Here is a 15372-nt window from a genome sequence, read left to right on the forward strand (position 1 = left end):
TATCATGTGTATAGTTTCCTCTTTAATGTGATAACCTGATTTGTAAAATTTTACTTTTCATATGATTTGACTATTTTTCTTTTTCATGGTTGCTACATGTTGATTTTGGAATGTGGTGATAGTTGACACAATTTTCAATGCCTTTAGTAGGGTTTTGGAAAAGCTGAGGTTTTTAGAGGCTTTAAAAGTTTTATAGTTGACTTTCACCAATATTTGATGTTCTAAGTGTCGAATGATTATATGGGACAGTTTCATCAGATTCGAAACATCGATATTGCATTAGTAGTAGAGTTGGTTCGGATTCAAAACCTTTATTTTTTTTTTACTCTTATTGTGAAATCTAGTAAAATTTATCTAAAAAGAGTTCCAAGAGTTAATTTATCGAAAATGACCTCTTTTTTAAAAATCAACGTTGCCATTGAATTTGAAACGTTCAAAATAACCTAGTTAAATAGTTCATTTAAATTCACGAAATTTTGAACGAATTTCGAGGGATCGATCAACAACGTTGCAACTTAGCAAAGTTGCTGATGCAACTGATATCAGGTGCAACTACTCAAACGGTCAAGGGACCGCTTAAGCGGTAGCCACTTTAACAACTAACTCATCGCTTTAGCGGCTATGGACCACTTGAGCAAAGGCCGGCCCTACGTAGCTTAGGCTTTAGCGATCCCAACCATTTAAGTGGTGGTAGCTTAAGCGATCAATTGGTCGCTTAAGTGACCATCATTGTATATACACCCCTTTTGGTATTTCATTATTTTTGTATCTTTGAGCGTCGGGTTTGAACATTTTTAGAGTTTTCGTCACTATTTAAGCTTGGGTAAATTTCAAATCTTATTTCATTACTTTACATTGATTTTTTTTTAATTTAATTTTCAGGTATGGAAACCTGGTGATGTATGTTAATTATGAAAGAGGGGGGACTAGGACTTACCCTCAATATACATCAAAGATCGCAAAACAATCTGGGCAAAAAGAATGTGACAAAACAGTGAACCTGTTGGACATTCACACTATCTACAAAATACTAAGCTAACAAAGAAATTGGACTTATCATATCTAATCCTAAGATTTAGAAGCTGTGATTTATCCAAGAAGTATGCGCCTTTAGCTCCTGCTGGTAGTTGACCAAAGTCGGTGTATAGCAGCATAGATTCTCCACTGCTTGCTGCCAACTTTGCAAGGAAATCTGAGACCATGTTTGCTTCTCTGTAGCAATTGGAGAATGTTATCTTATTTGAAACAATCAATCTTGTGGTGTCTTCCACAATGGGTTTTAAATTCATATTGTGGGAGGTCCTATTTTGCATCATATTTACAATCAACAGAGAGTACATTTCGACAACACAAGACTTGTACCCTCTGGCTTTTAGCCATTTTACTGCAAAATATGCCGCCATGGCTTCGGCGTCATTGTGATCCCTGCACTGTATCGGTAGAGCAAAAGCAAAAAGAAAACTTCCAACACTATCCCGTGCTAGTCCTCCTATGCCGACTTTTCCATTGTGGTCAAAATAACTTCTATCGGTGTTGAATTAAACCTGTCCGTGTTGAGGCTTGATCCAAGAAATTGCTTTAACAATGGTTCTTGGCCTAAATTTCTCACCCATCTCACATAACTGGTTCCATTGTAAGTCCATTTTTTGCATTGGAAAGGCTTTATCCATAGCAGACTTCATATACCTCAAGATTTGTTGCTCCATTCCTCTAATATAAAACTTTTTTTGGGTTCCATATCTGCATGAACATCTAGTCCTCCATATTTTCCAACATATCACAATTGGCACCACCTGGATTATCATTCTCTGAATTGCATTTCTTCCATTGTTTTCCCACGAATCATTTAAGAAGCTTCTTACTGGTTTGCTTTGGTATTTGATACCCATAGGATGTCCAAAAGCTTTCCATAAGTAGCGTGCTGGTTCACTGTCAATGAAAACATGCTTGATGGTTTCAGGTTGTGGATTATTACATCATAGACATTCTTGTGGCCTTCGATCTCCATACCTGCATATTACATCATTAAAAGGTAATTTAGATTTGAGTAACCTCCAGGAAAGAAAAGAAAATTTGAAAGGGACACTATAATGCCAAACTCTTTTGGCCAAAGAATCCAACTCCCTGATGTCTCTGATGCTATTCCAAGCCATTTTGTTTGTAGAGATACCATCACTTGCTGCATTCCAGAACATGAAATCCTTTCTGTTGTTAGTACCAATTTTGATGTTTGCAATATATTGTGTTAGCCAGATCGGGATAACTTCTTGTAGTTTTTGAAGGTCCCATTCTCGATTAATGAAGAAATGATTTACCAATGTTTTGGTAGAATGTCTTTGACTAGGACAGTAGGATGCGAGTGGTTCAAGACCAGTCTAGTTGTCCCACCAAAAACAACAATCCCCACTATGAATACTCCAGATCATATTAATCTCTGCTTTGCTTCTGATATTAGTAAGCGCCTTCCAAATATGAGAGTTACCAGAAACCCAAACTTTTGCCACTGGATGAGCCGTCACACAATATTTACATTTTGTAAATTTGGCCCATAAAGAGTCCTGCTCCCTAAACCTCCACCATTTTTTCATATTTAAAGTCTCACAAATGTCAGACATACTTCTCACTCCTAATCCACCCTCATCCTTTGGGAAACAGATATTCTTCTAAGAACTCCAATGGTATTTATCTTTGTCAACAGATGCCCCCCAAAAGAACCTGGTAAAGTGCTTTTCCAAAAGTTTGATGATACTTTTAGGAGGTGTAAGAGCTGTAAGGATTTATATAGGAAGAGATTGCAACACATGTTTTATCAAGATTATTTTTCCACCGTATGAAAGCATATTGCTCTGCCATCCACCAAGTCTTTTGACAACTTTAGAGAGCATTTTTTCAAAATATTCGGGCCTTTTTCTACCAATGTAGATAGTACATCCAAGGTACTCAAAAGGAAAATCTCTATTCAGGAATCCAGAAAAAAATATTTTTTAGCATTCATTCTTTGTCCAGAACTCTTTTCATACCTGTGTATCTGCTTCATGATCATTCTGATGGATTTGGTATTTCCACTAGTGAAGATGACGATACCATCGGCATATGAGAGATGATTGATGACTGGTCCTCTAACGGGCATTGAAAATGGTAAGAAATGTTCACTGTGAATAAGGTTATTAAGTAATCTAGATAACACTTCTGCGCCGATGATAAATAGAGAAGGGGACAAAGGGTCACCTTGCTTGAAAACTTGAGTGGAAGTAAAGAAACCCTTTATAGTTCTATTCAGAATAATCGAATGCCAAACATTACTGATAGTACCTATAAAAAGATTAATGACATCCATACTGAAACCAAATTTATTCAAAACAGAGACAATAAAAGACCAAGACATTCGATCATAAGCTTTAGCCATATCTAATTTGATAACGACATTACCCCCTTTATTTTTAGACCTAATACTTTGGACAATTTCTTGTGTCAACAGAATGTTCTCAGTAATAAGTCTAACTTTTAAGAAGCGACTTTGATTTTCAGAAATCATGCTAGGAAGTAAAGGATTAAGTCTCTTAGATAAGATCTTAGTAATAATTTTACATGAAAAATTACTAAGACTAATAGGTCTTAAGTCAGAAAAATTAATGGGATTATCAATCTTCGGGATAAGAATTAACAAGGTATGTGTAAAGAATTTAGTTAGTTTTCTTTTATGAAAGTAAAACTGAACAAATTCTACCACATCCTTTTTAATTATGTCCTAACATAATTGAAAAAAGTTACCTGAAAATCCATCTGGTCCTGCTGCACTATCAGGATTCATGTCGAAAACAGCTTCCCTAATTTCATCCTCTTGAGGACATTTCGAGATGTTGATATTATCCTCATAGGTAATGCATTCTGGAATAACCTCCAGGATGTTGGGATCAACTGTGCTCGGAGTAAGATTAAACATATGCTCATAATGTTTGACAACAGCCTTCCCAATCTTCTCATCACCAGATATCCATTTACCTTTCTTGTTTTTGATTCTTTGAATGCATAGCCTTCTTCTTCTTTCTCTAATGACAAAATGAAAATATTTGTTGTTAGAATCACCCTCTTCAAACCACCTGGTTCTTGCCTTCTGTTTCAGTAAAGAGTCTTGCTTGCTAAGCCAGTACACATGTTCTACATGCCCTTTCTTTAGCGTTTGTCTGCTTTCCTCAGTTCTGTTAATGATATCCAAGTCCTCTAGATACTGAACTTTAGCCTCCCAAATTTCAGCTTGTTCATTAACATCCCCTATTTTTTCCCTAGACCATTGTGTTAGTCTTTTTCCAAGCCTTTTGAGCTTATCTTGTAATCTCCACATGGGGTTGCCATTTATATACTTGCTCCACTCAGTCGAAACCACGTTTTTGAAATCACTGTGGGTGGTCCAAAAGTCCAAGAATTTGAAGTACTTGTAACTATTGTTTAGTCCATTATTACACTTCAGTAGTATTGGTCTGTGGTCAGACCCTGTCCTGGCGATGTGCTTCACAATATTATTGGAATATTTTTGAGCCCACAAATCATTTATAAAGACTCTATCCAATCTCTTCCAAATCCTCTTGCAAGGCCTCCAATTCTTACACCAAGTGTATTTAGACCCAGTATCACCAATGTCCGTCATGCCACAAGAGTTCATGCACTCCATGAAATCAAAACTTTTGGAGTTTGTATGAGGAAGTCCTCCCAGTTTTTCTTCAGGATACAGTATGACCTTAAAGTTGCCACCTATACACCATGGCATGGTAATGATCTTATTCAGGTTTTCTAAGCTATTCCAGAGCTCTTTTCTCTCGACTTTGGTACATTTAGCATATACAGCAATAACATAAAAGTTTCCACTATTCTGATTCTTTCTAATCTTCAAAGTAATATGTTGTTCATGATTTTGAATGATGGATACGATACAGTTATCCCTTCAAAAATACAACTTACCAGTAACATTGGTTGTGCAGTGATCAAAACCCAAAGAACTTTTGTAACCTTCTACTTTGTTCATATTGACCATAGGTTCAGAAATAGCCACTATATCAACTTTATTCTTATACACAAGCCTTTTGAGTCTTTGAATGGCCTTTTTATATCTCACGCCTCTGATATTCCATATGATTGGAATAATCATGGAGAGATATCTTGATTGGTATAAGTTTTAGCCTTTCTTGTGCAAGAAGGAGCTGTGACATTTCTATTCTTCCTTTTTTCCTTTGCGCTTTTTCTATGTTGACTTCTACTCCTTGAGACAGGAGATATACCATTTTTTTCACACACCTCTTCCAGGTGTTGACGAGCTTCACTATCTCCTTGTAAGTCTTCATTATCGTCTCTTTCTCTGTTGTATTCCATCTTATCCTCCACTGTATTATCTATCATTTCTTGCGAGTTGTAGCTGTGAAGCATATTTTGGTTCAGATCCACCAACAAGTTTATGGCTTTCATTTTTTTTATTGTTGTTGGCACGCTGGAAGTTTGGGGGCTTTCGTGAACTATCTGCAGATTATCACCTGTACCTTTTGTTTTATCCCTCTCATTATTTTTGTTTTTTTATTGTCTGTATTCTCTTCTTCAGATTGAGATTGATACTCTCGTTCTTCTTGTTGAATTCTGTTATTGATATTATCATTTTCAGACTGGTCCACTATAGGATTGGAGTCTGCTTGGTATTTTCCTGGCAACTCCAAATTTTCTTTGTAACTTATACTGGCTTCGACATTGATCTTGTCATTCTTAACATTGTCATCACTGTTTTTGTTCTTCCCGGTTTTGACCTGTATAGTTTTCCTCTTTTTTGGTACCTTATTCTTCTTCTTCTTTCTTTTAATCTTATCCAATCTCTCTTTAAGAGTGGATTTCTCATTACCATGTTCATATTTGTTCTTCTTTCTTCCTTGATCATATTCCTGCTTGTCATTGTTTAGATCATCAGAATTCTCCACTTGTTTATTGCATTCACTTTGTCCCTCCGTTGTATCTCCCTGATCATGTTGTTTGATTTTTCCTTCGAAAATATTATCAGCAGTAATCTTTGTAGCATCTATTTTGTCTTCCTCCATATTCTTCTTCTCTATCCTTCTACATTGAGGCAAAGAATGTCCCAGAATTTTGCAATGTCTACAGAATTTAGGAACACTCTCATATTCAAGCTTCTGATTATACCCTTTTAAGGGGAATGAGACATCCTCTGTTCCAACCCAAATAGAATTCAACTTGGACTTGGTTAAATCAATTTCGACCCTTACTTTAGCCATGCTTGGGCGAGTTTTATGATCCGTGGCTAAGTCCATTGATAACGGAGTACCAATAGGTGCTAAAATTTGTTTTACGTAGTGCCAAGTGTGACAATGAAATGGTAAATCAGGTAACAACACCCACACCGGCACTATCGGAGAATCCTCCTCCGGTTTGAAATCTGGAGTCCATTTCTCTAACCACATAACCTGACCCTCTATTTCAATCGATCGTTTAAACCAAACAGAGTTGAAATCCTCTTCATCAGTGAAATCCAAGAAAACAGTACGAAAATCATAAACTCCAATTTTAACATTACCTTTCAGTGGAACTTTTTCAGCAAATTTGGATCGTATCTTCTCAATTTGAGGTCTTGTCCTTATGAATTTACCTACTAGATTTCTTTTGCACTCTTCTGCCATAACCCCATACCAATCGCTGGTTTTGAAGATGATCGCCGAAACTCCATTGTGGGTGGAGTATCTTGCTTTCACTTCCGGATTCCCAAATTGATTTGGATTAAGGGTTCGTGTCTTATTCGGTCGAACGACGTTGGAGTAGTTGAGTTTTTATGGAATTGGTTCAGTAGATGTTGTCGCCTCTATAGTAGAGTTGTGATTCCCAGTCTCACGCGCCGGTTCAGATGCTGTCGGTGTCCCCATCGGGGAGGTGCGTGAGCACTAGTCGCGGGAAAACGCATGGAAATGACCGTTATTTGGCTAACGTTTAGAATTTGTACGGAGAGAATCATTCAAGTTACAACGAAGCTGTGATTTACTTTACATTGATTAAAACATCGAAAACACTCTTTAATCTTGGTTTTAAAATTGAGATTTCGAGAATTTTGCTGGTAGAGCTAAAAAATGGTTTTCATTTGATTTGGATCTCATTTTTCACTCATTTTTTGTGTGAATTTTCACTTGTAGACTCCTATAACGTTGGGGATGTATTTCAAAAATAAAATTTTATCCTTTTCACTTTCATTTTCGAACTTATGTTTCGAATTTATTTTGAACCCGACTTAAATATGATTAATATGTGTATCATTAATTTTCTTTTATTGCGTAGATGTTATATTTGTATGTTTTAGTTGATTTCAAGACCGTTCGAAAAGAAGTTTTTGTGTTGAAGGACTTTAGGCTTGAATTTCAATGCTTCGAAGTAGGTTATGGTTTAACTTTCTTCAAATTAGGTTGGGTAGTTAATAAATAAGTAAAGCATGCTATGAGTTGGGAAAACTAATTATAGAAATTGTATTTCGAGATTATTATTGTTGTTGGGTGTCCATATGGGGGCTTATATGCTTATTATTGATGACTTGAGATATTATGCTTTGAAGTGTTGTTCCTACGGGGTTTTATTTGACATTGTTGACTTTATTTGTGCAATAAATGCTTTTGTTAAGGTGATGCTTGTATGAGAACTTTGTTTAATGTTATAGGTTTTATTTTTGCATTGTTTGCCTATATCATGATAGAAATATCTGAATTAGGGGCCGAATATGATATTAATGATGTTGTACATGACTATTATTCTGATGGTACTGGATGAGAAATTGATATTATGATTTATCAACATATTGAGTTGATCCTAAGCTCTCTTATACATGTATTGAAATGATTATTATGTTCATATTAATTTGATTGTGAGTATTACATCCTCGTTTCATTCATACACATTCATGAGATATTGGTACCATTAAGAAATGCTGAGTTGAAAAAGAAATGACGCTTTTATGAAAATCCTTAATCCGTGAACACTAGCCAGAGAGTGAGATTGGTGATAGTATGCGGATTGTGAACCACCCATGGATCCTATCTTCGGAGCGCTGAAGCTTGATATATGTATACAAAAAGTCTTGCGATGATCTTCAAATCATTCATCATGATCCCATCTTCATTACATTGCATTGCATATGCATTTCTATATTCTTTTATGTACTTGGTGTGTATTTAGTTTTCTGTATTCGTTTACAATGTATTTGTTTCTACTCGTTCATTATATATATATATATATATATGTATATACCATGGAGACTGTGTGAGCTACCGCTTGAGAACTTTTCTGTTTATAGGTGACGTGCTCATAGTATTTCTTTATTCGTACTATTTTATGTTTTGATCAGTTGACCTATGATACCTATTGAGTATAAGTGGACTGTACTCATCCCTGTTGTGCTCTTTCGGTATGGATCTAGTCGCGACAGTTGAGTTCGAACGGTGATTATCATATTTTCAAGGTACTGATTCGCTTCATAGTTCGAGCAGATTCTAGATCTCCTTCTTTTAGTTGTCTTTATTTATATTTTCAGAGACATACTATGCATTATTCAAGAATCTGAGTTGTATTAGATGTTCTTACATTTGTGATACTACTTCTTATTAGGACTTTTGCCTCGATTTTCTTATCAAATTTAAGTTTTCTTTTTCTTGTAAGGAAAATAAAAGTAACCATAAATATTTTTACTTTTCCTGAAAGGAAAATATAAAACTTTTTCATATTTGGCTAACCTTTTTCTTGGAGGAAAGGTTTTGGACATCTATAAATAGAAGACCCCCTTCTCATACCATAACACAATATCATCCACAATGTAGTCTTTTAAGATTTTCGTTTAGGGGAGATTTTCTCTCTTATTAGTTTTATATTTATAATATTAGGTTTTATATGTAGACCAATTGGCCAAATCATATAATAAAATTATGTTTTTAGTATTGTTTTTCATTGTCATCTTATTTATCGTCTCATAGTTTGCAACTAATAGCTTCCGCATAACGCCCTCTCGATTTCGAACCCAACAAGTGATATCAGAGCTTACGGTTCAAGGGTCCAATGGTGTGGTAAGACAAAATTAAACAGGTTCAAAGCGGTTTCAAAATCAAACTGCAACAATTTGGGTGATAATGAAGATTTTTGTCCAACTACACGTGGAGAACAAGTTTCAACCATATTTTCAACATTCCTATTGCTGCATCTTTAAAAATAAAAATAAAATATTAATTTTTAACTTATTTTAAATCATGATATTTTAAACCTTATTTTTAACCATGCCAAGCAATAGTTATGAAGATTATATCAAGAACGAAGTTCATGCATGTTATGTGAAGAAGGCGGATCAAGTGAAGAAAATCAAGCCAAAAATGAGAGATTTGTTAGGATTTTTTCCCCGATTTTCTTACCAAATTTAAGTTTTACTTTTTCTTGTAAGGAAAATAAAAGTAACCATAAATACTTTTACTTTTCCTGAAAGAAAACTATAAAACTTTTTCATATTTGACTAACTTCTTTCTTGGAGGAAAGATTTTGGACATCTATAAATAGAAGACCTTTCTCATACCATAACACAATAGCATCCACAATGTAGTCTTTTAAGATTTTCGTTTAAGGGGAGATTTTTTCTCTTATTAGTTTTATATTTTTAATATTAAGTTTTATATGTAGGCCAATTGGCCAACTCTTATAATAAAATTATGTTTTTAGTATTATTTTTCGTTGTCATCTTATTTATTATCTCATAATTTGCAACTAATAGCTTCCGCATAACGCCCTCTCGATTTCGAACCCAACACTTCTTAAGTTTTTGCTATATTTTCTTTCAGACTTCCGCTAAAATGTGTATAGTGTGACCTGAATTCATTCTTGAATTCTCGTTTTATCTTTCTTTATTTATTATCCAATCTTCCTTTCTTCTTAGATAGTTGACTTGCCTATCAAAACTAAATCTCGATAATTATTATTATGACCTCAACATTTAAATCGTGACATCTATCAAACTAATCTCTGCACCTTGTATAATTAAGCCTTTGAAAATTTTCCAATTCCTTGATCGCCACGTATCATAAATCATAGCCCCTTCCAAATTGCTGCCATCACTTCATGTAGGAATATTTTCCTGTGCTTCCTTTTAATTGTCATCAATACTTCCTTCACATGCCCCAATCTGAAGAGTACCATTAGTCCACAAAATCAACTCAAACTGCGACATTAAATTTGGAAGGATTAGAATCCAATTTTAATTCATTTTGATTCAACTTATTTTGATCTTTCTAATTACGGCTTAATTTCGCCCATTTCAAATTCTTATCTGTAGTATTTTATTATTCGTGAATTATTTTCCATTTAAATATAAATTTAATTTATTTATATATGTCAATGACACAATCTAATTTTAATTCATTTTGATTCAATCTTATTTGACCTCGATCTCCAATTATGGCTCAATCCTCTCATTCCAAAATCTTATCTTAAATATCTTATTATTCGTAAATTATTTGCCTTTCAAATAGAAATTTAATTTATTTATATATGCCAATGACACAATTCAATTTTAATTTATTTTGGTTCAATCTATTTTGACCTCTTCGATTACGGCTCAACGCTCATTTCAAACTATAATCTGCAATATCTTATTATTCATAAATTATTCGTTGTTCTAATAAAAATTTAATCTATTTATATATGCCGATGTTGACTGAGCGGGAGATCCAAATAATTAACGGAATTTTCATAAACCAAGTTGCAGTGCAGACACTCCCACCAAGCAGCTAATTAAACCAACGTTTCTCATATGTTTAGCCAAGTTAGGTGTAATTGCACTACACTAAATTAACTTGAGGGGATGTAATAAGATAAAGTCATGCTTATCTGTGTATATAAAGTTTGTTAGGATTAGTTTATCTAGTAGATTAAGTTTGTTTGATTATTTAAATTTGTTTGACTTGCTTATTTAATTTGATTTATAAGATTAGATTCGACTTTTAGGTTAGTTACGTTTCTTTAGCTTTAGAAAGTTAAAAGATACACTTCCCTCTAGGCTCTAATCTTATATTTGTGATTATCATTGGATAAAGTATTAAGATGGATCTATATGATCAAAACTTGATTTTTGTAAAAGTAGTGACTCTAAGTGCGAGAAAAGATTTACTCATTTAATTTTCACTTTAATTAAGTATTCAACCTCGATTATTTTTAAATTAAAAAAAAATAATCAAGGACTGCATATATTTCTATATACTAGTTTAATGTATGCGGATTACATGTGTGTTTAATGTTAAAAAAGAAAATTACTTGTATATTAAGCAACGCCTTATTAGTTATTAGTATATAAGATTAATTTATAGATCTATTGTATGAAATATGCCTCCACGATTTCCGCTAGCACATTCAAGTATCGTCTTCATTGAGCCACCATGACATCTAATCTTTTCTAATTTTATGATCAACTCGATCATTAATATAATTGACATTTTCAAGTATTTTAGCCGATCTCGAAACTATTGTTATCAATATTCCGAATGCAAGAGGAAAAATGACTCCTATATAAATTTGTAATGTTCCTATATTATTCTTTTATAGCGTCATTTTTTATATAAATACTACTTCAAGTATCTATTATATTAATTGAATGCGTCATCATCTTTCACAAATGATAAAAAATTAAAGTATGTAAGAGAATATTGTATTGTATGCACCAGCCTAAATCCCAAATCCTTTGTGGCCATTCGCCCCACCCACCCACACACATTGTGGAAGCTTCACGACACTAACCTGCTATTCTATAACATCTTAATCTGGCATTTCAGAATAGCAAAAGGTTTGTCACTTTTCAATACAAACAAAAAATGGATTCCCTATTAATTTGCTATATCTATATATATGAGAAAGACGAAAAAAATGCATACTTCCCTCTCTCTCTCTATATACATATATATAAACTGCATAAATTCATTGCATATGAAGAAAATATGTAGAACTATTCAAACAATTTCTCACCTAGCATCATACTCGAACTGCGATCGTGGATGACTCCTTGTACACCAATGCACCCAAACCTACAAAACAAACGATGACAATTACTCCGACTGGGATTTTGACTTCATTCCCACTGATTATTTCACTACCATATGATGTATTATGTATTGTGATCAGAACTCGAACGAATCTAAATTGACACAAATCTTATTTATTTAATTATTTTCTGTGTTTTGATTTATTTTTCTTTGAGAAATTGTTATCTAAAATAGAACCTAAAACATGTTTGAGACAAAATTAATGTTTTGAACAAATCAAATATAACTATAAAACTATATAACAACGCTCTAGTTTTAATGATGGTCACGTGAATGATGTCAATTCAGTGAGTTTAAGATGTTGATGTACCCATAGAATACGATTGAATACAAACTATGAGCACATTAGTGGGCTTGAAACAACACGAAGAATAAAGAAAACTTGAATGATATAAAATGTCTAATGATATATTTAATTGATTTTATAATGTTATTTGAATTTTTGTGAGTAATTTTGAGTGAAAATAATCTTTTAGTGTTTTTAAAATTTCTCAAAAATTTTAAATTTTTGGTAAACTTGTTTTTCGGATTTGAACGCAGTAGAAAATGTTAAAAGATTTCATGGCTAAATTCTCTGTTATACTTCATTTTGTGATATTTCAATGGCTATTGGTAAACCTCTAAGTTAGGATATATACACACACATATATATATATTGTTCTATGACTGTTGTTGAGTATGAGGCTCATTTCACACCTTATCCAGATATAGATATTCAACTGTCAGCATCTCTATCGAGTCTGAGAGGATTCGAAAGTTTATGAAGGGGTTAGATGGTACCTATCAATTGGCTAGATTGTAGTTTCAGGGGCTTTTTTCTCAGAATATTTTTAAGCATGCCAAGATAACTAAGTTTGTTATCTAGACTACTAAAGCAGGCACCAAGAAGGTGCGTCGTCAGAGTGAGTTTATTGGATATGTGTCTCAAGGTAGAGATTTTTCAAGTTCTGCGACTTCTGGTAGCCAGGTATCAGGTCATACGGGTGGGTGGAGGTTTCAGGATTGGTTCTTCAGGATAGGGTGGTCGTTCTAGTTCATCCGCACCTTATCAAATTGAGTCAGGCCAGTGAGGATGTTTTGTATGTGAGGAGTTTGTCCATGTGGCCAAGGATTTCCCTTGACGTTTATATGGATCCACCCGGCGGGATTCTCAGCTTCAGTTTTGCCGTACTTCAATTTTTCCAATGAGAGGCGGTTCACAGAGTGGTAAGGGTGGTGCCAGTGGTACTAACGGAGCTAGAGATAGAGGTAGAGGTGCTTGTGAAGGTGGTGACGGGGTTACTTAGTCCAGAAGCAGACATGATCAGCGTTATGTATACTTGGGCGACCCATGGTAGAGGCTTCTGATGCAGTTATTACAAGTATCACTCCAAATATTAAAAACGTATCTCGACTCCAGGGGAGGCTCAACCCTTTCGAAGAAAAGGCGGCCGCCTAAGACCTCCAAAATTTGAGGGGCCTCATTTTTTTTTTAAGTAATAATAAATTATAAATTTTAAGAAATATATTAAATACTATTTAAAGAAAAAAAAAGTAACATCTTATAAAAAATAAATTAGGAGTTTGCTATGGTAAAAACCTTTTAATGCATTGACTATATTATTAATTTAAAAAAAATTATTAAATACGAGTATATAAATTTAAAAATAGTCTTTATAAAAATAATTATTTTTTCTTAAAAACATAAGACCTCCGTTTGATTTTTGCCTTAGGCCACGGATTTACTTGAGCCGCCCCTGCTCGACTCCTTTGTGATTGTATTTATAGATGACATCTTGATTTATTTCAAGAGTGAGGCCGACTATGTAAAGCATTTGAGGATTGTACTTCAGAGGTTGTGTGATGAGAAGTTGTATGCCAAGTTTTTCAAGTATGAGTTTTGGTTAGATTCTATCTCTTTTTTGAGTCATGTGGTGACCAAAGAAAGTTTATGGTTAATGCGGCCAAGATAGCGGCGATTCGTGATTAAGCTAGACCTACTTCTCCTACCGAAATTTAGAGTTTCATTGGTTTGACAGTTTTTTATCGTCGCTCTGTAGAGGGTTTCTCGTCTATAGCGACTTCTTTGGCCAAGTAGACTCAAAAAAGGTGATATTTTAGTGGTTGGATGCATGTGAGAAGAGCTTCCAAAAGCTCAAAGAGTTGTTAATTTTGTCTCCTATTTTGACTTTGCCAATGAGGGTGTGAGTTTTACCGTGTTTTGTAATGCTTCTGGTGTTGATTTGGGTGCGGTGTTGATTCAGGAGGGTAAGGTGATTGGTTATGCATCTCGTCAGTTAAAGCCTCATGCAAGAAATTATCCTATCCATGATTTGGAGTTGACAATCGTAGTGTTTGTTTGAAGTTGTGGCGTCATTATTTCCACGAGATCCCTTGTGAGATTTTTTCAGGCCATCGTAGTCTACATGTACGGTACTTCTTCAATCGAGATTTAATATGAGGCATTGCGTTGTCTTGTGTTGGTTAAGAATTATCACATCACTATCTTTACCATGTAGATAAGACTAATGTGGTACCGGATGCCATGAGCTGAAAGTTGTAGTAAGTGGTATAGAGGCATTGCGTTGTCTTGTGTTGGTTAAGAATTATCACATCACTATCTTTACCATGTAGATAAGACTAATGTGGTACCGGATGCCATGAGCTGAAAGTTGTAGTAAGTGGTATACAAAAATGTGCATTTAATATTACATATCTGGTACGATTACGGAATGGCAATGGTAGTGAGTGGTATACAAAATGTGATCATTTTTCACGTGCAAGTTAGACAAAATAATGTGTTTGGAATGAAGAAAATAATCTGTGAACGAAAAAATCGTGGAATAGTCTAATCACTAATGAAATTTGGCAAGGAATAGAGGAAGAGTTTATGTTTTATTATATAATGTTAGTGTAAATAGTTTTTATGGTCATATTAATAATATCTAAACTAACGCCTTATGCTAACTATTATTAATATCATGTACATAATAAATTTCAAGTACGAATATCTTATTAAGGGAAAAAAATTAATTTAAAGACACATCAATTGTGTCCTTGACCTTATTGTCACACCCTTTTTTACCACAAAAAAATGGAAGTTATATTTCAAAGGTTCAAAAGGGTAAGGTGACAAAAAACATTTCAAAGGGATTTTCCTTAAAAAACAAAGAGTCGACACTTAATATCGAGTTTTGGTGTGTCAAGTTAATATTTAAAATCAACATATATACAACATCCCTTTAAAAATAAGTTGACTCTAAAATTGATTAGTGACGTACAAAGATTTTAATTAAGAAAT

General features: G+C 34.0%; 1 protein-coding gene across 8 annotated transcripts; it reads right to left on the bottom strand.

Moving 5' to 3' along the window:
• Positions 1-819: 819 nt before the first annotated feature.
• Positions 820-7157, bottom strand: LOC107871219. Of its 8 annotated transcripts, none has more exons than XM_047412701.1 (4): positions 3772-7157; positions 3229-3312; positions 3021-3119; positions 820-2010 (listed from the first exon to the last, which is right to left on the bottom strand). In XM_047412701.1, exons 1-3 carry the CDS (start codon positions 4763-4765, stop codon positions 3040-3042), a joined length of 1158 nt encoding a protein of 385 aa, XP_047268657.1. In that variant the 5' UTR covers positions 4766-7157; the 3' UTR covers positions 820-2010; positions 3021-3039. The 8 variants fall into 8 exon arrangements, 5 of the variants coding, with proteins under 5 accessions (XP_047268657.1, XP_016573564.1, XP_047268656.1 ...); XM_016718078.2 differs by having other exon boundaries at positions 3021-3152; positions 3772-7156; XR_007055540.1 differs by having other exon boundaries at positions 820-3119; positions 3772-7148.
• Positions 7158-15372: the final 8215 nt, after the last annotated feature.

This window comes from Capsicum annuum, chromosome 5 (assembly GCF_002878395.1).
Source record: "Capsicum annuum cultivar UCD-10X-F1 chromosome 5, UCD10Xv1.1, whole genome shotgun sequence".
NCBI classification, from domain to species: Eukaryota; Viridiplantae; Streptophyta; class Magnoliopsida; order Solanales; family Solanaceae; genus Capsicum; species Capsicum annuum.